General features: G+C 39.7%; 1 protein-coding gene across 1 annotated transcript; it reads right to left on the reverse strand.

Moving 5' to 3' along the window:
- Positions 1-201: 201 nt before the first annotated feature.
- On the reverse strand, positions 202-14,743 carry phex (phosphate regulating endopeptidase homolog, X-linked). Its single transcript, XM_053611909.1, has 22 exons — positions 13,952-14,743; positions 11,805-11,861; positions 11,268-11,429; positions 11,097-11,180; positions 10,201-10,427; positions 9,533-9,598; positions 9,287-9,403; positions 9,059-9,142; positions 8,125-8,267; positions 7,889-7,982; positions 7,434-7,562; positions 7,066-7,167; positions 6,304-6,381; positions 5,660-5,763; positions 5,520-5,578; positions 5,196-5,250; positions 4,966-5,033; positions 4,662-4,792; positions 3,899-3,964; positions 3,711-3,815; positions 3,306-3,382; positions 202-2,672 (listed from the first exon to the last, which is right to left on the reverse strand). The coding sequence occupies exons 1-22, from the start codon at positions 14,073-14,075 to the stop codon at positions 2,570-2,572; spliced, it is 2,235 nt and encodes a 744-aa protein (XP_053467884.1). The 5' UTR covers positions 14,076-14,743; the 3' UTR covers positions 202-2,569.
- Between the last annotated feature and the right edge of the window lie 7,216 nt (positions 14,744-21,959).

A 21,959-nucleotide genomic window follows, 5' to 3' on the forward strand; every position in this document is an offset into this window, starting at 1 on the left:
ATTTTATTAATGTTATATATATATATATATATATATATATATATATATATATATATACACACACACACACACACACACACATATATATATATATATATATATATATATATATATATACACATGTATATATATAATTTTAATACATATAAAACATCACCACAGTGAATTAAAATAGATTACAAATTGATCAAAAACATTGAACATTGCATAGTTTGCATCCAACAGATAAATCATTTAGTGGGAAAAAGACAAAAAAATGTAAGATATTATTAAACCTATGCTTGGGGCTTTATAACACATTTATAGGCAATAAACAAGTCATTTAGAATAAATAAATAAAACAATAAAATGGTGATGTCACTTTTAAAAACGAAAGTTAAAGGTTTTCAATTGTAAGCCTTTTGTAAGAAAAATGAATTTAATTCATCTTCAAAACGTTTACATGATATATTAAAACGTTTAAATGCATTTAAACGTAAATGCATTAGTATTATTATTCTTCTTATTATTATTATTATTATCATTATATAACTTTTTTTTTAAGGGATTTGGGATTATTACATGACATTTCCAATGTATTTATTTATTTATTTATTTATCCATAAGTGAAGCTGCATGAAGAATACCGTACATAGCGCTTCATAAGCGTGTTATAAATGAAACACTGATTCAGTTGGAGATAAATAACTCGTACGGCCGTCTTCAATAACTGAAGTTATATTGTATATCGTGTATGAAGTAGATTTAATAAACAGATGATCTAAGACAGGAATGTCTCATAGAAGTGTCATAAAGTGTTATGAATGTTCTGAAGACAGACTAATCATTTAAAGACTAAATATTGATTAGAGTTGATTACATAATTCAGGCTTCTTCTCTTGTCTTTTTCATAGAAAGGCTAAAAAGGGTCACCTGATGAGTCTCGACACTTCACACGGTGCTTATGAACGCTTTACGAAGCCCCAATGTAGTGCTATCACTACTGTTACTGATAATTATTTACTATATTACATTCAGATACAGTGCTTTTCCTCCTGGAATGATTTTCTTCTCAATCACAATTACGATAGTTTAAACAATAAAAATGGAAGAGAAAAAAAGCGCTAATAAACAGCTAAGCGAAGCTAATATGCTAGCCACAGCACTACGGTATGAACAGTAATTGACCCCAGGTCATATACCAGATTATTATAGATTATTATAGATTATTAATATTTACACATAAAGTTATTTAAAATGTCCAGTTGGTTAGCTATCGTGCTAAATCTGGCTAGTGAGCTAGCATCGGCAAGTATGATTTAAAAGTTCTACTCTTTTGTTTTCATTTCAAATAATACAACAAAAAAATTGCATGAAAAGTGGCATAAAAAATAGTGTACTCTCACCTGATTGGCTAACTCACTGGGCTAGTGTGGTGTAAGGAACAAAATGTTAATCTAAGTAGAACTTCTAAGTAGACCCCTTTTTTCAGATGCTAAGAACCCTTAACAATCAAAGTATCTAAAAGTGTTCTTAGCATTCTATAAGTGTTCTTCTTGGAACTCCTTTAGAGAGGGAAACACTCTGCTATAGGCTCCTACTTTGAACCTTTTAGGGTTCCCCAGAGGATCACCAAAAGAACGCTTAAGGGTTCTAAATTTAAGTTTTGTTTCTGAAAGCAGCAACCTTACTACACTCTTAGGCAAAAAAAAAAAAAAAAATTAGTTATAAGGTTAGTTATAAGGTACCCTGGAAGGTTCTATGTAGAACCCTACAACAAAGTGTTCTATAAGAAAAGGTTCTACATTTTTGGAAGCTAATTAACTAACCCTAACTATCCCGTTCTTTAACCTTTCTATAATGGCTCTACTTGGAACTTTTTTTGAGAGGAAAACACTCTACATAGGAACCAGAGGAACACCCAGAGAACCCTCAAGCATTCTAAATGTAGCCTTTTTTTCTGAAGGTTACATTAGTACACTCTTAGCGGAAAAACATACCTCTACTTGTAAAATGTTTTTTTTTTTACTTGTTCCACTGGTGGAACCCTTAAGTGTGCTGTGTAGACCTCTGTGTAGAACCTTAGACAATGAATTTGGGTAACCAAGGTTAGTTAGATATAAGGAACCCTGGAAGGTTCTATGTAGAACCCTACAACAAAGTCTTGTCCACTTTTGTAAAAGCTAAGAACCAAAATTATACATTTAGAAAAAAAAAAGTTCTTTAACGGTTCATACCTTTCTAAAAGGGTTCTGCTTGGAACCTCCTATGATTGGGATTCACTCAGGTGTATGGATCTACACAGAATGTTCCACCTGAGTGACAGAAGAAGTGTGGAGGATGGATCTCATTTGCAGAATGTTCAGGTTCCACAAAGATGTTCAAACTTCCAGATTCTCGGACAGCAGAGATCAGACGGAGGTGATGAGGAGAAGAATGCAACACATGAAGTGTTCCTGGGTTCCAGTGTAGGAGAACCAGCAATACAGTGGTCTACAGAGGCCTAATTCTGGTTAGAACACTGCGGCATGGTTCATTGGTCGAGGTTTGGCCCATGTTCAAGAACTAAGAACTTGCCATATTTCCAGTGCTACCACACTCTGCATGACTCCGCCCCCCTGTTCATGACTGATGTTGTGGGGCAGTTAAAGGCCTTGTGGAACTCCTCGAAGTTACTCATAGCACCAATGACCCTTTAGAACACAAATAAAAAAATTTTTTTTTTCAAAAAATCCCTCTGGAGGAAACCTTAAAGGTGTTATGTAGAACCCTACAGTGCCTTTCAGAAGGTTTCAAATAGAGCTTCTTTAGAAAGTATGTTACGCTACCCTCAAGAGTTCTTTAAAGATTCATTTGGTAATTAAGGGTTCTTCTTCAACGTGTTCTACCCTCCGATAAGAAAAACTCTTAATGGGTTCCCACAGAGGAACAACCAAAGAACCCTTAATCTGGATGCAGCTAACTAGTACATTCTTATGGGAAAAAAATAATTCTGCAATATGTCCCTCTGGTGGAACCCTTAAATGTGCCTTGTGGAACCCTAACTACTTTAGGTAGCTAAAGCTAGTTAGTTATAAGGAACCCTGAAAGGTTCTTTCTAAAAGCTTAGCTTGTTGGAAGCTAAGAACCTTTAATTATCCTATTAGAAGGAGTTTATCATCCTGGTCCTTGGTATTTCAAGACATTATTGGATAATTAAGTATTCCTATAAGGGTTCTACTTGGAATACTGTCTGCCATGGAAACACTCTACTACTGTAGGGTTCAACCTAGAAACAGTTCCAGCAGGAGGACCTATGAAGAACCCTTACGGTTCTTGTGTCTCACCTGTATTTAGGAGGACTGTGAACTCCACTGTTGATCTGATCTCGAGCCGCTTCGGGTCTGTAAGCGTTACAACGAACCTGAAACACACACACACACACACACACACTCACTCCTTATTCACACACACAGCCCTGCAGAGTATTAATATGCTCGTTAATGATTCGTCATACATTATCGTTTCCATAGTAACAGCTGACTCACAGTGGCATGCACAGCTGCTAATATTACACGGATTAAATAAATCGTTGATATGGTGAAGCTTGTTAAAGTAAGGAGATGTTTATTTAATTCCTTATTTATGGAAGGAGTCTCCAGTGTCAGTGCTTTTTAACAATTAGAGGTGAAGCTGTAAGTTTTCTGACATCTTCTGTGAAGTAAAAGGAATAAAACACGTAAAATACTCACATGAGCATAACTGAGGAAGAAGAGCTGATTGTTGGTCAGACCCAATCCTGGTAATAACGGCTCCTCGACCCCTGACCTTTCCTTCTGCACCCACCTCCTGTACGCCTACAACACACAAACACACACATCCTCACAACCTTTCTTCCTGAATGAATTTCCAGATCCAATGAGCTTTATTCTGTTTTTACCCTGAAAGCTTCTCGGATTCCTCCGTTGTCAGCGATGTTCTCCGCCAGCGTTCTCTTCCCTTTCACCTGAGAACGAACACGAGGAGTTCAACACGAATTATATTACAAACCTCCAGACTTCACGCAGGTTCTTTCTCTTTCCTTATCACTAATACAGAGCATTTTACCTTTCAGAGAGAGGGTTCCAAACATTTCCAGGAAGCCTAGAAGCCTAAACTATTATTATTATTATTATTATTATTATTATTATTATTATTATTATTATATTATTATTTAATTTATCTCTCATAGCGAATAAACATTTCTGAACACATCATTTATATCAAATAATATAATCCTATTACATATTTCTGTTATATTTTATTTTGTGTATTTTTTTTATCATTCAAAATTTTAACGTTATATAATTAAATACAATTAAATGATTATATATTATTACATATTAAATCTTCAAGTAAAATAAAGAGTATTAATGGAGGGCACTGTGTATACAAACATGTCATTTATACACTTCTATAATTTAACATATAATAACACTTCTATACCATCTATAATTTTATATATAATCAGTAAATGTTCTTTGCTTTTAAATGAATAAATACACATGTTAAAATGTTTGTAGACTTTAGGTCTAAATTTCTGGCATTAAATGTGAAATGCGAATTATAAGAAAGTCGAGAACAGTCGAGTTAGAACAGGAAGTAAAATTTGTTTCAGAGGAAATAAGGTGCATTGAACAGGAAGTGTATTGTGGGTACTGTACATTAAGCCCCGCCTCCTTCCAGTGGTAGTTGTTATACTGGTTGATGATGCACTTAGTCTTGTTGTCGAAGTTAGAGCCCGAAGCGTCGCTCCACCACTGATACAGATTCCCGTCTTTATCATATTTACGACCTGATAAGGACACACACACACACACACAAACACACATACACACACACATACACACAAATATACACACGCACACACACACACACACACACACAAACGTGTAAATAGGAAGGAGTAAGTCATCACACACACTCACACACACACACACCCTTCACTGCAGATTTGCAACGCCTTACCATTGTTATCAAAAGCGTGTGTGAGTTCGTGTCCAACAATCACACCGATCGCACCATAACTTAATGATCTGCAGAACAAACACAAGCATTTAGTGTGTCTGTGTGTGTACGCGCGTGTGTGTGTGTACGCGCGTGTGTGTGTGTGTATGCATGCGTGTGTGTGTGTGTATGCATGCGTGTGTGTGTGCGTATGTGTGTGTGTGTGTGAGTGTGTGTGTGTGTGTTCTCACCGAGGATAGTTCAGTCCCCAGAAGAACGGTTTCTGAAGTTCTCCTGCTGGAAATCCTGAATAAACAGATTATTACATTAATAATATAAATATCTATAATAGTAATGATATTAAGTATATATTACAGTTATATAATGTTAGATATATTTAAATTTACTTTTAAATCCTTTTAAAATATCTATTAAAATATTCACAGTTTACTGTAAAATTATAATTTGATAATTAAATATTACTTAAATATTACAGCATAGACACAGTGTTATTAGAGTGTTATGAGAGAGCAGGAATGTGTGTGTGAGTGTGTGTGTGCGTGTGTGTGTCTCACTGATCTGGTTGGTGGTGACGCTGTAGAAAGCGTTCACAGTCGTCGGGCTCGTGAACCACCTGAACCACAAGCAGAGAGATTAAAATAAATGAAAAATGTCAACAAACATGTACGAGTGAGGTTTGTGTCGGAGAACCCACTCTGTGCGTGGAACCTTGGTTCTGAGCCAGCCGATGTCGGACTGCGCGACGAAACGCAACGTCTGCATCACGTTCCCGAAATAATCCTTCTCCGAAAACGACAACTGCGCAGGAAGGAGAGAAGAGAGACAGGAGGAGAGAGACAGAAGAAGAGAGACAGAAGAAGAGAGACGGGAGGAGAGCGACAAGAGAAGAGAGACAGGAGAAGAGAGACAGAAGAAGAGAGACGAGAGGAGAGAGACAGGAGGAGAGAGACAAGAGGAGAGAGGCAGGAGAGAGACAGGAGGAGAGAGACAAGAGAAGAGAGACAAGAGGAGAGAGACAGGAGGAGAGAGACGGGAGAAGAGAGACAAGAGGAGAGAGACAGGAGGAGAGAGACAAGAGGAGAGAGACAAGAGAAGAGAGACAAGAGGAGAGAGACAGGAGAAGAGAGACAGGAGGAGAGAGACAAGAGAAGAGAGACAGGAGAAGAGAGACAGGAGGAGAGAGACAAGAGAAGAGAGACAAGAGGAGAGAGACAGGAGGAGAGAGACAAGAGAAGAGAGACAAGAGAAGAGAGACAAGAGGAGAGAGACAGGAGGAGAGCTGCAGGTGTCAGGTGATATAGTACAGAAAATAAAGAAGGAAAAGAATGGAGAAGTTACCCTTTGGATGTTCTCGTTGATGTAAGTGTTGTTCAGGATGAACTCTGGATAACCCACTTTAGGCAGAACCGCGTGGGCCTGAGGCCAGAGAGAGAAGCGACACGGAGACAGAACATTTATCAACACTCAGAAAAGTCTCGGCAGCATCGGCCAGATACGAAGCTCGCAAGACACTGAAAGTCAATCAATCATTCATTCATTCATTCAATCAATCAATCATTCAATCAATCATCAATAATTAATTAATTAATCCATTCATTCAATCAACAATTCATTAATTAGTTCCTTCATTTGTTCGTTTGTTCATTCAATCAACTATTCATTCATTCATTCAATCATTCAATAATTCATTCATTCATTCTATCAATCAATCCATTGAGAAAGGAATTAACTGATACTTTACAGAAAAATTACACAAACGTCACAAAGGAATAATAACATTATTAATCACACATTTTTACTTGTATTAAATTTCTTTTGTTTTTTCCACATGATTCATTTATTTTATAATCTCAACATTCATTCATATATTTTTGCAGGAATTTTAACATGTAGGACTTTTTTTTTCTTTGATGTAAATTCATATGAGTTTATTTCTTTTAAGTGTTTCTTTTCAGAATTTCCATGATTCGTCTATTTTTACATGAGTTTCTTTTTCTTTCACATGTTTTTTTTTTCACATTTAATTTCTTTTTTCACTTGATACACACACACACACACACGCACACACACACACACACACACACACACACACACACACACCTTCTCTATGGCCTTCGTCTTGGTTTCTGCGTCCATCCAGTCGTTTTCTTTCTCCAGCATATCAATGAACGCCCAGCGAATGCCATCAATCAGTTCCTCCATCTGCAACACACACACACACACACACACACACACACACACACACACACACTGAGTGTAAGCTCATAACAGAATACAATCTGTATACTCGGTGTAATTCCACATACTGACCACAAGGTGGAGACAAAAACTAATTAATATTCTTTATATTTGATTCGGTGGCATGCAAAAGTTTGTATACCCATAGTCTTCTGAATGGGGTAAAAGGGAAATGCAGGTATATTTTTCAATGAATCTACAAATAATAAAAGTGTGTGTGTAAGCATTACCATGTGTTTCTTATCTTCCTGAAAGTGCTTATCAACAAACAGGCGTCCGGTGGCGTACATTAACGCGCTCTCCACGTAATTAACACACTTGTCCCAGCGAGGGGTCAGAGACGTCGTTCCTGTCGTCACCTGGAGACAAAAATGTCACTACAATGATGTATTTTTATGTTTGCATCAATCTGTACATTATAGTAGAAGAGGAACAGTGTATAAAAGGTGATAGTCTGTTGTGTGTATAAATATTATAGCATACACATTGTCTATACTTCATATTTTCAAAGAGAATTATTACCAACACTTCAATTATTTAAAGCGTTAAGTGTTTTGTTATTTCATAAACACACTTTTAAAAAATCTCTTGAAGTCATTTGTGAGAGCTGAGAAGCATTGATGTGCAGTATGATGTTAATGAATAATAAATAATAATAATGAGGAGTGTGTTGTGCTGTTCTCACTCGAGCGAAGTCCAGATATCTATAGAGGAAGCGGCGGCTCAGCGTGGTGACTCGAGACAGGATGGACCTCCACACCACGTAGTTCGCCACCGTCCTGAAGCACAGCAGAGACGAGACCATCAGGTTAGTGTCAGATTACAGATCTGCAGATATTTTATCACACAGAGAAACAGACGACGTCTTTCATCTCTTAATCCATGTGTGATCTGTGCATCTGCTTCGTTGCGTCTGTGTACCTGCTCTCTGTCACGTTCAGCAGCCGGAAAAGGTCCTTCAGGTACTGAGGAGCTCGAACAATCACCTGCTCCGAGGATGAGATGGAAAGATCCGGATAGAGCTTCGAGTCAATCACTGCTTGAACAAACATCAGCCAGTTAAACTGGAGAGAGAGAGAGAGAGAGAGAGAGAGAGAGAGAGAGACAGGGGGATGGAGATATAGGGAGAGAGAGAGAGAGAGAGAGAAACAGGGGGATGGAGATATAGGGAAAGAGAGAGAGAGGGAGAGCGAGAGAGAAACAGGGGGATGGAGATATAGGGAAAGAGAGAGAGAGAGAGAAACAGGGGGATGGAGATATAGGGAAAGAGAGAGAGAGAGAAACAGGGGGATGGAGAGAGAGAGAAACAGTGGGATGGGGATATAGGGAAAGAGAGAGAGAGAGAGAGAGAGGGAGAGAGAGCGAAACAGTGGGATGGGGATATAGGGAAAGAGAAAGACGGAGAGAGAGAGAGAAACAGGGGGATGGAGATATAGGGAAAGAGAGAGAGAGAGGGAGAGAGAGAGAGAGAGAAACAGGTAGAGGGAGATGGGAGATAGAGAAAAGGAGACAGAAATAGGGAGAGAGCCAGAAAGAGATTAAATAAATATTCATAATTCAACAATAATGCTCTAAAAATGCTTCATGAACAATATCAAATAAAAGTGAAATAAAACAATAAAACAACTAAAATAATCATACCAATAAAAACAAACAAATAAGAGAATATTAAGGTAGCATCCATTTATGTATTAGTACATTATGCATTATAATTTATAATTTTGTTATAATATTATTATAAACGGTAATATTATTCATGATTTATTTTAAAGTATTCGGTGTGTGAGTGTGTGTGTGAATGTGTGTGCGCGTGTGTGTGAGTGTGTGTGTGTGTGTGTGTGTGTGTGTGTGTTACCCCAGGGATGGTGCGCTGTAGTTTAGACAGGCTGTATCTGTTGTACATGCTCTCAGAGGTGCGGTTCTCATAAGGAATCATAATCTAAACACACACACACACACACACATACACACATGGAACCCAAAATCCAGAACATTATCAAACCAAGAAGTCCCTTAAAGACTTCAGTACTTTAGTACTTTATTACATAAGTGACCTTAAAGAAAAATACGGAAATCTTTTCACCTGAGCGAGTTTCATCTCAAAGTCCAGCGCCGCTTTCATCTGAGACCCAGCCGCCTGCTCACTGGCTCCCAGCATGACGGCCACGCCCACCATGAGCTTCAGGAGAGCGTCTCTGTTCTGATCCGGGAGAACATGGAGTGAGTGAGTGAGTGAGTGTGCATGTGTGTGTGTGTGAGTGTGCGCGTGTGTGTGTGTGTGTGTGTGTGTGTGTGTGTGTGTGTGTGTGTTTGTGTGTGTTAGACTCACTGCTTGTGCCTCAGTGCTGTTGGTGATGTAATCATCTCTGGATAAAGCCAAGGACGCCTGGTCTATCTGAGAGAAGAGATCAAAAATAAACAGATAAATAAAATAAATAATAAATACACGCACAAATTCTCCACATATATCCCTGTCCAAGATTACAAACACACAAATTAGAGAAATTTATATTTTCTTAAACTCAATGATGTCGAAGATGAAATGAAAAAGTAGCAAATGCATGATGCATAAACAAACAAACAAACAAACAAACAAACAAACAAACAAATAAATAAATAATCTAGTTAAAGGTAAGGTTCATAAAAGGCTTTTTTAAAACTCTACATTCTAAAAATGATGTTTAATGGTTCTAGATTTCTAGCTTTAATACATCCCCCAAAGGGACAAACAAACTGAAGAACCCTTTGAGGTTCTCGTCCAGTGGTCACCAACCCTGTTCCTGGAGATCTACCTTCCTGACTTTAGTTCCAGTCGTAATGATGCCCACTGGACCAGCTACCTGCCTTAAGAAGTTCGTGATCATCTAAATCAGGTGTGTTAGATCTTGGTTGGAGATGAAACCTGCTGGAGGTTAGCTCTCCAGGAAGAACGTTGGTGACTACTGTTCTAGGTGGAACATGTGAAGTGTGGCGTCGTGGCTGGTTCCTCAGCCTCACCTTGAGGATGTACTCCTGTGAGTTCTTGTCGTCAGCTGAGACGAAGAGCCGCAGCAGGACGGATTTGCTGTACTGAGTGCGGATCTGAGCCAGCGTCTGGAGCAGGTCGAACTTTCTCGGGTCCCACTGAACATCAGAACCCAGAGCGTCGGCCAGGACGGGCCAGCGGAACTCGCGCTTCTTCAGCTCCTTCAGCAGTGGCTTGGAGTCCAGCATCTCGATGGCAGCTTAGACGAGCCCAGAGGAAGTGTTAGTGTTTAAATAAAACACATGGCGGGAATTTCACACATATTTCGACGTGTTTCATCAGCTGAACTTACGGCTTCACTTTTATCCATCAATTATATTCAGTTTATATTATATATGAATTCATTTACATTATTTACTCAGGCAGATATTTTTTATTCAAAGGGATTTATAACAATGTTTTCTTCTTAGGACACGAAAGGGATCATGGTTTGTTTGTTTTTTCATCCTTTGATGTCCACTGGTGTCTCCATGTTCCAATGAAGAACCAAAGGTTTCACTTCGGAACTCCAGAGTCCAACCCATTATCCACGTCTAATCCTGTGTTACTCGCTAGTTCGTTAAGCAATCAATCATAAGGACAATATTATGCTAGCTTAGACAAATCTATCAATTGGCTTAGCTAATGTTTAATAATGTTTGAATGTGCAGGAGTGAATGCTTAACTAGCTAGCTAATATACAAAACATACGGTTTATGGTTTGATACTGTTGAAATGCTATTATTTCTAACTAGCAAGTTGATCAGGGACTGTTTTTAGCTCCGCCCACATGCCTCTGTTTGGTTCTGTTGATACTTTTCGAAAAACGGAGCCGAATCCGACTGAATTTCTTTTGATTTACATCACACGTACTTGTTCTGAAACTCACTCTCATTCATGCAGGAGCGGTACAACACCTTGGCCTTCTTCACTGCCTCAAGGTCTCCCTCCACAGTGGGCTTCTCCAGGAGCTCTACGAGATACCCAACACGAATCCTCAGCTTCCTGATAGAAAATATATCGACCGAAACACAGCATTTACACCTTCAGGATGCCATACCTTTGATTTTGAGGTCGACGTTCTGCCGGAGCCAGGGGTAAATCCCATAGCTGGAGGAATCTTCCGGAATGGGGTTTTCTCTGAGCCAGCCTCCACACGCGTACTGGTAGAAATCATCACACGGTTTGACGCTGTGGTCCAACTTGTTAAGAATGGAACTGGCTAGACGATGACAAAATACCAAACCCACACTTCATAAAGTTCCTCTAATACACAAGCAGAACAACTAATAAGAGTTACGGCTTTACCTCTGACTTTAACAAAGCGCTGACACTTGAGACTCCTTCCTTATGTGTTATATAAATTACAGAAAACGTCACCACATTAAGGATCTTTAAAACCTGTTGGTTTGTGTGGTATATCCGCTAGTACGAGTCCCTGTGATCGAGCTGTTACTATAGAAACGAGAAAGCATGGATATAAACCTGCGATTTGCCCTCTAGTGGATGTCTTTGGATCTTGTGGTAGACTTTATTCGGTTTATTTATATTTGCGTGACGGCGTGTGGACCCGAGCGTGCTCGAGTGAGGAGTTCACCTGCTTCGATGCACTCCGGCGTCAGACAGAACTCGTCTCTGGTCGATTTCTGCGAGACTTAGAGAGGAAAAAAGTGAGAGTGTCAGAGCAACCAACATCCAGCAACTAACATCCCGCTGCAACAGCTGTCCCTGGTGTGGATGTCAACAGGAACGCTGACCTAACGGTCTATTGCACACATACCAAAAAAGTACAGAGACCAAACACACACACACACAGACACACACACACACACACACAGAGAATGAAAAATAATTCAAATAAGCAATATTGTTAACACTGTATTTTAAGTTTAACACTGACTGATGAGTAGTAGTCACACCAAATGCCATGTGTGTGTGTGTGTGTGTGTGTGTGTGTGTGTATATGTGTGTGTGTGTGTTTTGTGCAACTCTAGTGGTTTTGCTTTTACACTGTCTACAGTCCACTACACAACTAAACAGCAGATGACCACAGCGTGAACCAGAACACCACTCAGATACAGAGCTTTAGGCCAGCGTGTGTGTGTGTGTGTGTGTGTGTGTGTGTGTGTGTGTGAGAGAGAGAGAGAAAGAGAGACAGAGAGAGAGAGAGAGAGAGAGAGAGAGAGAGAGAGAGAATGAGCAGTGAAGCGATAACTTACTAGAACGAGTGCATTAATATAAACCTGTGATTTGCACTACTATCAGAGCCGCTGTTACAGAAAATTAATCAACACCTCCTGACCAATCAGAATGCAGATCTCATCAGCGCTGTGAGTTGTGTGAAGTTGTGTAAAAACCCCACTGACCTGCAGTGTTTGTTGTTGGTACACTGAACTAATCAGTCCTCAGAGCAAAGCTGTGTATGTAACTTCATACTGTCCTAAAATACACTCTCTCTCTCTCTCTCTCTCTCTCTCTCTCTCTTTCACACACACACACACACACACACACACACACACACACACGCTACTACAACTCTTTTCCAATGACGCGTTTCTCATGAGTCGTGCAGAGTGTGTGTGTGTGTGTCTGTGTGAGTGTGTGAATCTATACAGCTAAATGCAACGACAGAAAGGAGCTATAGCTAACTGCAAATGTTTTCACCCCCCACATAGACTGCAAAAAATATTATATCTTAGCTAAGGAACTGTCTTCAATATGAGCAAATCCATCTGATATAGTATATTAATTATTATTATAAATCAAGCTCGGTTTTAGATGTTTTTTTCGTGTCAAGCTTTAAAAGTTCTTTTAATTTCTCTCCTTTCTAAAAAGAACTGCTTAAAAAGAGAGAATTTGAATCTGCCAGTAGAACAAGACTGTTTTCACTTGAAACTGGTCAAAATATGTCTAGATATAGATTAATAATCTTATATTTGGTTTATTGTAGTCTTATGACATGAAATCCAACACACATGTGAATATATTTTGCAGCGTATCGTTTCTGCATATCAAAGCGCAACTGTTTTCTTTCTATTTACTATTTTACAAGAAGTTAAAACTCAAATACATGTATATATATATATATATATATATATATATATATATATATATATATATATATATATTCTGTATTTAAGGATTTCTCTAGAGGAACAAACGAAAGAACCATTTAGGATTGTAGATTTTTGATTCTTCCGAGCCCTAACAAAGGAGATAACTGTCCAAAAACTGTGAAGAGGATATGAAACATGTTGATGTAATTATAGAGCATTTCTATCATATTGAGAAATGGGGGGCACAAAGTTTTGCACTGGCGTCTGTTTCTTTCTGTAGGACAATAAGGACTTTGTTAGCGGTATAGAAAGTCAAAAATGTTTTTTTCTTAAACCCTGTTCTAAGAGAAGGGAGGACACTAAAGGGGGAAAAACTGAAAGAAAGAAAGAAAGAGATTTTTTTTAAAGTGAAAATATAAATAATAAGACAAAAGAGACACAAGAGAAAAATAAATATTACATACATGTAACAGGCAAAAAAAAAAACAGGCAGCAAAACAGGAATGACATTGGAGAAAAAGGTATAGACACAGGTACACACACACACACACACACACACACACACACACATTGTATATTTTTGAGGTTGAGGTCAACTCCTCAACATTTTCCTACTTACAACAAAAGCTAATTTCTTGTTATGATTCAAAACCACATTTGTGTGTGTGTGTGCACGTGATACACTTACCTGCAATGACAGTAATCAGCAGAGCAAGACAGAAACACACCAGTGTGAACAGAGCCACTTTCGTGAGTGTACATGGAGACACGCTAGGTTTGGAGTCTCTTCTGCTTAACATGTCCACCTCCATTCTGCTCTGAACACAAACCCCCGAGTTCCTCCTTCGCTCCTCTCAGCCCTGGACGTCTCTGCAGGTCAGAGGAACCTCGTCTGCGTGTGAACCACGAGCGCTCGGCAGGATCTGACTGAGAAAACGAGGGAGAAGAGGGAGGGAGAGTAATACAGCTGGGAGTGGGAGGGGAAAAGCGCTAAAAGTAGGAGGAACTCCTTTCCATTCAGCGCAGACTGGAACCCTAAACACGCCTAATTATACACACTTCAGTGTATGGGTGGGATGATTGTATGCGGTGTGTGTGTGTGTGTGTCTGTTCGGTACCTGCCTACATAATGATGAGTTAACCTTCAGGCTAAATCAGGAACCTTCCCTTCATTCTTTCCATCTATATATCTGCAATTTTGAAAATAAGAAGCAACAGATTAGGGATATTACATGTATAAACGTGTGTGTAGAATAAAACGAAAAGACATTACAAGCACAACGATCCACGTGAACGTTTCAGATAAATCTTATAACTTAGAACATCAACAGAACCTACAAAACCGACGGCACATATAGCTATACAGGTGTAGCTACGTTTTGCTTTTAAATAGAACCATTAAAGTACTTTAAAACTCGGATCAGTTAACACCTGAATCGTCTCTTCCTTTTCCACGGCTCGTCCATTAGAGATCATGAAGACTTCAACAGGAAGAACACATTTCCTGAAAATCACCAGAAGAATTCAATTCAATTTTATTTGTATAGCGCTTTTTACAATAGACATTGTCTCAAAGCAGCTTTACAGAAATATCAACATGGTATACAGATATTAAAGGTGTGAATTTATCCCAACTGAGCAAGCCACTGAGTGGCGACGGTGGCAAGGAAAAACTCCCTAAGATGTTTTAAGAGGAAGAAACCTTGAGAGGAACCTGACTCAGAAGGGAACCCATCCTCATCTGGGTAACAAGAAGAAGGAAAGTATGTTCTCGTTCTCAGGTCATTTCTTTTCTTTATTTTCCCTGAACATATGATTTTGTGATATTGATTCGCAAAGTTGCTTTGAGTGCAAGTACAAACCTGTTACACACATTAGAAATGAAATTAGATTAGATTAGATGAGATTAGAGAGTGTTATTGGTATATACAAGTGTACAGTAGAACGAAGTAGTTCACAGACAGACGTGAACACACTCAACAACCTAGAGGAAAACAAATCGGTAGTACGTAATGGAGAAGATAATAAATACAAACACACCATGACTGATGTGCGACATGCGGTGTTGTAGAGCGGTGTTGTGGAGCGTTGTTGTAGAGCGGTATTGTAGAGCGGTGTTGTAGAGCAGTGTTGTAGAGCGGTGTAGTGCGTGGTGTTTAGTGAGTAGAGTCGTATCTAGCCGTATAGAAGGATGTCTCGTCGTGGTTCCTGATGAGTCGCAGAGACGTGATGATGCAGCGTGAGCTGTGCGTCGCCGTACGGTCATGCGTCATCGGTGTGAACAGTCATGAGCTGAGCGTGCAGCGCTGGAGGGTTCCTGTACCCAGTGTGATGGCGCTGCAGGTGCTGCTCCTGATCCGAAACGTTTGTGGTCCAGTCAGGAAGTCCATGATCCAACCGCAGAGGGAAGCTTTTGTGACTACTTTCTGTGGCCGTCTTTTTATTGTATTAAACATTTAAAAACTTTTGAAGTAAATCATTATTAATGTCCCTAATATCCACGTGGACGCTAATGAGCCACATTCTTGTGTTTGTTAAATTTATGTAAAAAAAAAATCCCTTTCAACACTGTTACTCATTTAATCAGAAAATGCAGCAAAGAAACCTTAAAATGAAACAACAGCAATTGTCATGGTGCAGCTTTGAGTCCTGATGGTTTCCCTGTTTCTTTGTGCTTTTCTGTTTCCCTCCTCCTGGTGTTTCCTGTAGTTGTTTCTCCTTCACTTCTTGTTTGTGTGTGTATGTGTGTGTGTGTGTGTGTGTGTGTGGGCTTCCACCACAATGCTTCTCAGAGATTTGCAGATTCCTCACCTAGCTCCAGTCTGCATCCATCGTATTCCCCCTCAGACAGAATGCTTCAGCCAAGCGTGGTGCCAAGGCTGGGCCCAATGTCAAGCACCCCCTCCAGGAATTTTTGGGGAGGGGGTTTAAATCCTGGCTGGAGCCATCTCCCACCCTCCCTGCTCCACCAAGGATGTCACTCCGCGTTTTTGCCCACCGAGGACATCGGTTCTGCCTCCCTTCCCCCTCATCACTCCCCCTCTGGCCTTGCCATGAGCATCGCAGTACCCAGGGTTCCAGGCCCTCCTAAGTTGAGGCCCATTCAGACAAGCCTGGCAGGTCGCCCAGAGGCTCCTGTTGAGAGCGGGGTACTGATATGGTGTGGACTACACTCCTGTTGGTTTCCCCATTCCCTTGAGCTTTTCGGTTTCCCTCCTCATGTTTCCTGTGTTTACTGCTCCTTTGTTAACCCCCCTCTGGCCTTGCCATTGGCTTTGCTCCCACCTCTGGCCCCTGGGCGTCGCTCTACCCCTGGGCTTCCATCACGACGCTGCTTGGAGATTCATAGATTCCTCACCTAGTGTTCCCTCACATACAGTCTGCAGCCATCGTATTTCCCTTAGACAGAATACTTCACCTAAACATGGACGCAACAGACAGGCGTTAGGTGCAAGCAAGATCTTTTAAACCAACTCATGGCTGGAACTAATGCCTAGTGCCCCCACAGGGAGTTTTTGGGGAGGGGGCTCCAATCCTAGCTGGAGCCGTCTCCCACCCTCCCTGCTCTGCTGAGGATGTCACTCTGCATCCTTGCTCCACTAAGGACATTGCTCTGCCTCCTTCGCCCATTGAGGACATTGCTCTGCCTCCCTGCCCCGCAGAAGATGTCATTCTGCCTCCTTGTTCGGCTAAGGATGTCACTTTGCCTCCCTGCTCAGCTGAAGGTGTCGCTCCTTCCCCCCTGCTTCGCCGGGGTCATCGCTCCCCCCACTGGCCTCGCCATGACCGTCACTCACCCTCTGGGCTTGCCGTGGGTGTCGCTCCCCCCTGTAACCTTGCCTTGGGTGTTGCACCCACCTCTGGCCTCACTGTGGGCATTGACTCACCCTGTCACCTCGTTATGGGTGTTTTTACCCCTTCTGGCCTTACCATGGGTGTTGCTCTATCCAGGAGTCCAGTTCAGGCCTATCCAGACTGGCAGGTTGCCCGGAGGCTCCTGTTGAGAGCGGGGTACTGTCATGGAGTGGACAAGACTCCTGTTCCTGGGCATGATGCTCCACTTCACACGCTTTCTGATTGCTTTGGCAGATGCTCCTGCTTATCATCCAGCACATAAAAAGCCCAGTTCTACAGCCAGTCTTTGACAGATTGCTCTGTCTAACAGTGTGGTATCTGCGAGTAGGCCCTTCTTGTGATCTTGTTCAATTCATTGTTGCTTCATGTCTCATTCCCGGTGTAACCCTGTTTTCCCCTGTGCTCCAGGTCCACGTTCCACCCTGCCCACATTCCTATCTTCTCAAAAACTCAATAACACCAATAAACCTTCTGCCCTTGTGTCTGTATTCTGCTCCGGAGTTCATTTGTTCTCACTGGTTATAATAATAATAATAATAATAATAATAATAATAATAATAAATCACTACATTGTCCTTCATTTCCTTGTGCCATTAGCTTGTTTACTAGTGGTAATTCTATGTCTCAACCCTCATTTCAGAGTAAAATGCAGCCTGTGTGCAAAGAAAATATACATGTGTGTGTTTACGCTGCGTCTGTTCTGTACCTGCCCACTCGGTTCTAACTAGACTACATAATAATGAGTTAACCTTAAGGCTAAATTAGGAACCTTCCCTTCTACTTTCTGTGTGCAATTTAAAAGGAGAAAAAAACTCAAGCAGGAGCACCAAGAACCAGAAGTTGTACAGAACGCACTGCTGCTGATGAGGATGTGGGATGTGGTGTTTCAGAAAGACACGCTCTGAGTAAATTATCTCCCCCAAACAACACTTATCTCTCACGCAAGAAACAAGCAGGAAATGCAAGGGAAATGCCAGGAGTCGCTGTTAGCACAAACGGACCAGTGGGTCATTCTTCAGCTTCCAGGATTAATCCCCAAAACGTTGATCAAACTGATTACACTCGCAAACTTTTCCTCCTTCAGTTTTCCCCTCACGAGAAATGCGGTGTTCATGAAAATCCAGTTCGTTCAGAAAAAACATCTGTATCCTGTATCTGTCTCCAGAGATTGTGTAAATTTACATATAAGCAGACTCACAAACATGAACCTCTCCTGATCGGCTTCAGATCATATAGTTGTCGATTTTTTTTTATACAGATTACTCTGTAAAGTTTTACATTTACTGAAACTCAAATTTTGTCATTTCCTGCTGATGACTTGAAAGAAATGGATTCCGAAATAAATCAAAAAACAGATTTAAATTAGACTATAAAGGAGGAGGAGTTAGTGTGTGTCTGCTTTAGCTGATGCACCGCAATGGCCGAGCTGCATTATTGGAACATTTACTGCACACTGCACTTAAGAGGTGCTCTTACACTGCTTAGTTGCCATTTTGATGTTTTCAGCTCATTGGCTAAATGTAAATGTCGTGAACGTGCTTGGGGATTTACAGCTTATTGGTATTTATCAATATATGCAACACACTGCAGAACATCCTGACTTTAGTCAGCCTTAAACCTGAAGTAGTCATGGTCTCCATGTTCTGGAGCTTTCCAGAAATCAGGAAGTTCCTGCTTCAATGAAATTGTTAATCTCCCAAACCCTGAACTAAGCTCGGCACACTCGGTGGCTCGTGCACTACTTATAATCTTCTTCTTCTTCTTCTAATTGCAGGTTGGAGTAAATTGTGGTGAGCCACAGAGTGCAATCATGATTTTCAGAGGAAGTGAGAGGAACAATCTGTGACATGAATGTGAAGTTCCAGATCAGAAACCACAGATTCAGTGCTCTGATTGAGAAAAAAAAAATGCTGCACAGACCCTCAACGCAGAAACTTCACTGTGCTTGCATTGTTGTTGTTGTTGTTGTTTTATTTCATACACGTTACAGATTACAAAAAGTTTAGAACCCTTAAAAGTTCTTCAGTTGTGACTCTACTAGAAGGTTCCATGTTTCCCTCTCAGAATGTGTTCTAAGTAAACACCTTTTCTAGATGCTAAGAACCATTATTTATGCAAAGAACCCTTAAGACCGTTTTTCTAAGAGTGTGTGTATTAACTGGATAAGTGTGTGGTACAAATTCCAAATTATTGCTCATTATTTTCATCCTAATATCTAAAAGCTTCTTGGTACTTGGTGCACTTTTGGGGGGAAAAAATGTTCCTCAAGGGTTCTTCAAGGGTTCAGAGGATAATTAAGGGCCCTTTGGCTCCTAAAATGGTTCCTTTAAATGGCACCTGGGTGAAGTGATGCAAAATGGGGTGCAATGTTCAAAATACACGGACACATACGCTAACTAAAATCTAAAAATAAAATAAAGAGAGGGCTGGTGAGGGACGGACTGTTTATAGCTGCTATAACTTAAGTGAGAACAGGAACTAACATTTACATTAATGAAAGCTATGATGTGTCGTTCTGTCATAAATAAGAAATTGTAGTCCTTGGTATAAATAAGGGGAATAAAACACTTGGGGAAGTGCTGTTACAGGAAAATAATCAACTTCATCATGCCACTCAGTATGTTACCATAACATCATAAAACTCTTCTACCGAGTCTACGTGTGTGTGTGTGTGTGTGTGTGTGTGTGTGTGTGTGTGTGTGTGTGTGTGTTTCACATCAGAGCAGATGTCTAATCTAAATATTTATCTCCTGCCTTTCTGCTCTAATCTAATGTAACGGTCTCACCAGAACAGCAGAACACCCATCTGAGCGAGAGAACCCTGAGGCACAGGTTTAATAAAGCTTATTACGAGTGTACATCCAGAACACTGTTATTTATAAACTTGCCTCACGTGTCTGTGTGATGCAGAAGAACACACGGCACACGATGAGAGATAGTGTACAGGGTTTACTACTCATCTACTCTGGTTCTACTGTACACACACAGCTAACAGAGAACGTTATCAGAACACTCTGTACAGCATTCAAGATACAACATCTACGGATATTACAGATTACCACTTCATAACAACACATTCTGGAAGCTACGAACGCTTAAAACGCTACGAAGCTAGAACGCTTAAATACAAAAAACCCTTAAGGAACCCTTAAAGAACCCTTTTGTATTGGGCAATTGTGCAATGAAGAGTTTAACATTTAGCTTACAAAGGGTTCCTGGTAAAATAAATAAATAAATAAATAAATAAATAAAAACGGTTGTTTAAGGCTCCATTGGAAAATTAAGCTTCCTAATAGAGTTCTACCTGGAACCCTTTCTCATAGGGAAACACACTGCTGTAGGATACTACATAGAACTTTTGAAGGATTCACCATGAAGAACAACCAAAAAAACCCTCAAGGGTTCACAATTTTGAGAATAAATTCAGACATGCCAACGGTAATGTTAGCTAGTTTACTATTCCACAAGGTTCAGAAAGAAAAAGATTATGGGTTTGTAATGCACACTAGTAGAAAAAAGGGTTCTTCAATGGCTCTGATTGGAAATTATTTACATAATTATAAATGTCATAAACATTTATCAGAATACTATTTAATATATAAATATATAAGTATACATATTAATAATACATATAGCTATAAATACTTTATTCTCATTACATGTTTATATATATATTTTAGAATTATTTATATAATTATACATATAATAGTTTTATTCTCAATTTACGGTGCTGTTTGTAACACTTCCCACATTTTCTAAAAAATATTATTTCTTTTTCCTCGCATATAATTAACATCACTCTTTTTTAAGTACAATACTCCAAATTCATAAAGTTTTCCAAAATAAACACGGATTTAATTTATTTTAACATCTTCAAACTCGAACAGAAGTTTATTTTTAGCTGGAATTAAACTTTAATGGTGAGTAACAGAGAGAGGAAGGGCCGAGGCCTCAGCACTCGGTTCATGCCTCTCTGTATGTTCTCTCTTTTTCACATTCCCGCTGTTCTCTATTGTGGGTTTTTTTTTTGTATTTATACACAAAGCAATTTTGGGTCGTGTGTGATTAAGGGGCGCTTTTTATAGAAGTCACTTTTTGGAGCAAGTTAGCACTTTGTGAGGAAGTGTGCATGTCTGTACTGGGAGGTTAAAATGCACAGCCACATTTATGTACACACGTGGAAAATAAATAAAACACGAATAGAAACAGAAAATCAGATTTAAAAATAAACTACACGGTACTGTTCAGGGTACTGTTGGAAATTTGGGATAAAAATAAGATATAAAGTAATGAATAAAATCTAGATAATTCAAATCGAAGGGTCTAGTGAGACGTTAAAGGGGGTGTGATATTAGACGGTGTGGTGGCTGAGTAAAGAGCGCATCAGCATGACCAGCTCCAAAATGAATAAGTTCTGACAGATGCAATGTTAAAGATAACAACACACACAGGAGCCCCATGACTGAGCACTGTCGAAAAAGGGAAGTGTCCAGGCGCAATACAAAAACACACACACACACACACACACACACACACACAAACAACCACACACATACACACACACACAAACACACACAAACATACAAACAAACAAACAAACAAACACACACACACACACGCACACACAAACACACACAGAGGAAATTTAGGTAGTAACGGAATATATTAAAAAACTAACATTAACAAAAAGAAACATTACTCTTTGTTTTTACAGAATAAAGTTTCGCTGTATGTGTATTGGGCACATTATTATTATTATTATTATTATTATTATTATTATTATTATTAACATGAACACAAAGGCCATTGTGAAACTGAGAGTGTCCGGGGAAATGAGAGAG

The sequence above is a fragment of the Ictalurus furcatus genome, chromosome 23 (assembly GCF_023375685.1).
Source record: "Ictalurus furcatus strain D&B chromosome 23, Billie_1.0, whole genome shotgun sequence".
Classification (NCBI taxonomy): domain Eukaryota; kingdom Metazoa; phylum Chordata; class Actinopteri; order Siluriformes; family Ictaluridae; genus Ictalurus; species Ictalurus furcatus.

Excerpts from the sequence above, each read along its gene's own strand:
- phex (XM_053611909.1), bottom strand. The coding sequence starts at position 14,075 with ATGGAGGTGGACATGTTAAGCAGAAGAGACTCCAAACCTAGCGTGTCT. Across the intron at positions 7,563-7,888 it reads GATATCTGGACTTCGCTCGA|GTGACGACAGGAACGACGTC; the intron begins GTGAGAACAGCA and ends TTTTGTCTCCAG. Across the intron at positions 7,168-7,433 it reads AGGAAGATAAGAAACACATG|ATGGAGGAACTGATTGATGG; the intron begins GTAATGCTTACA and ends TGTGTGTTGCAG.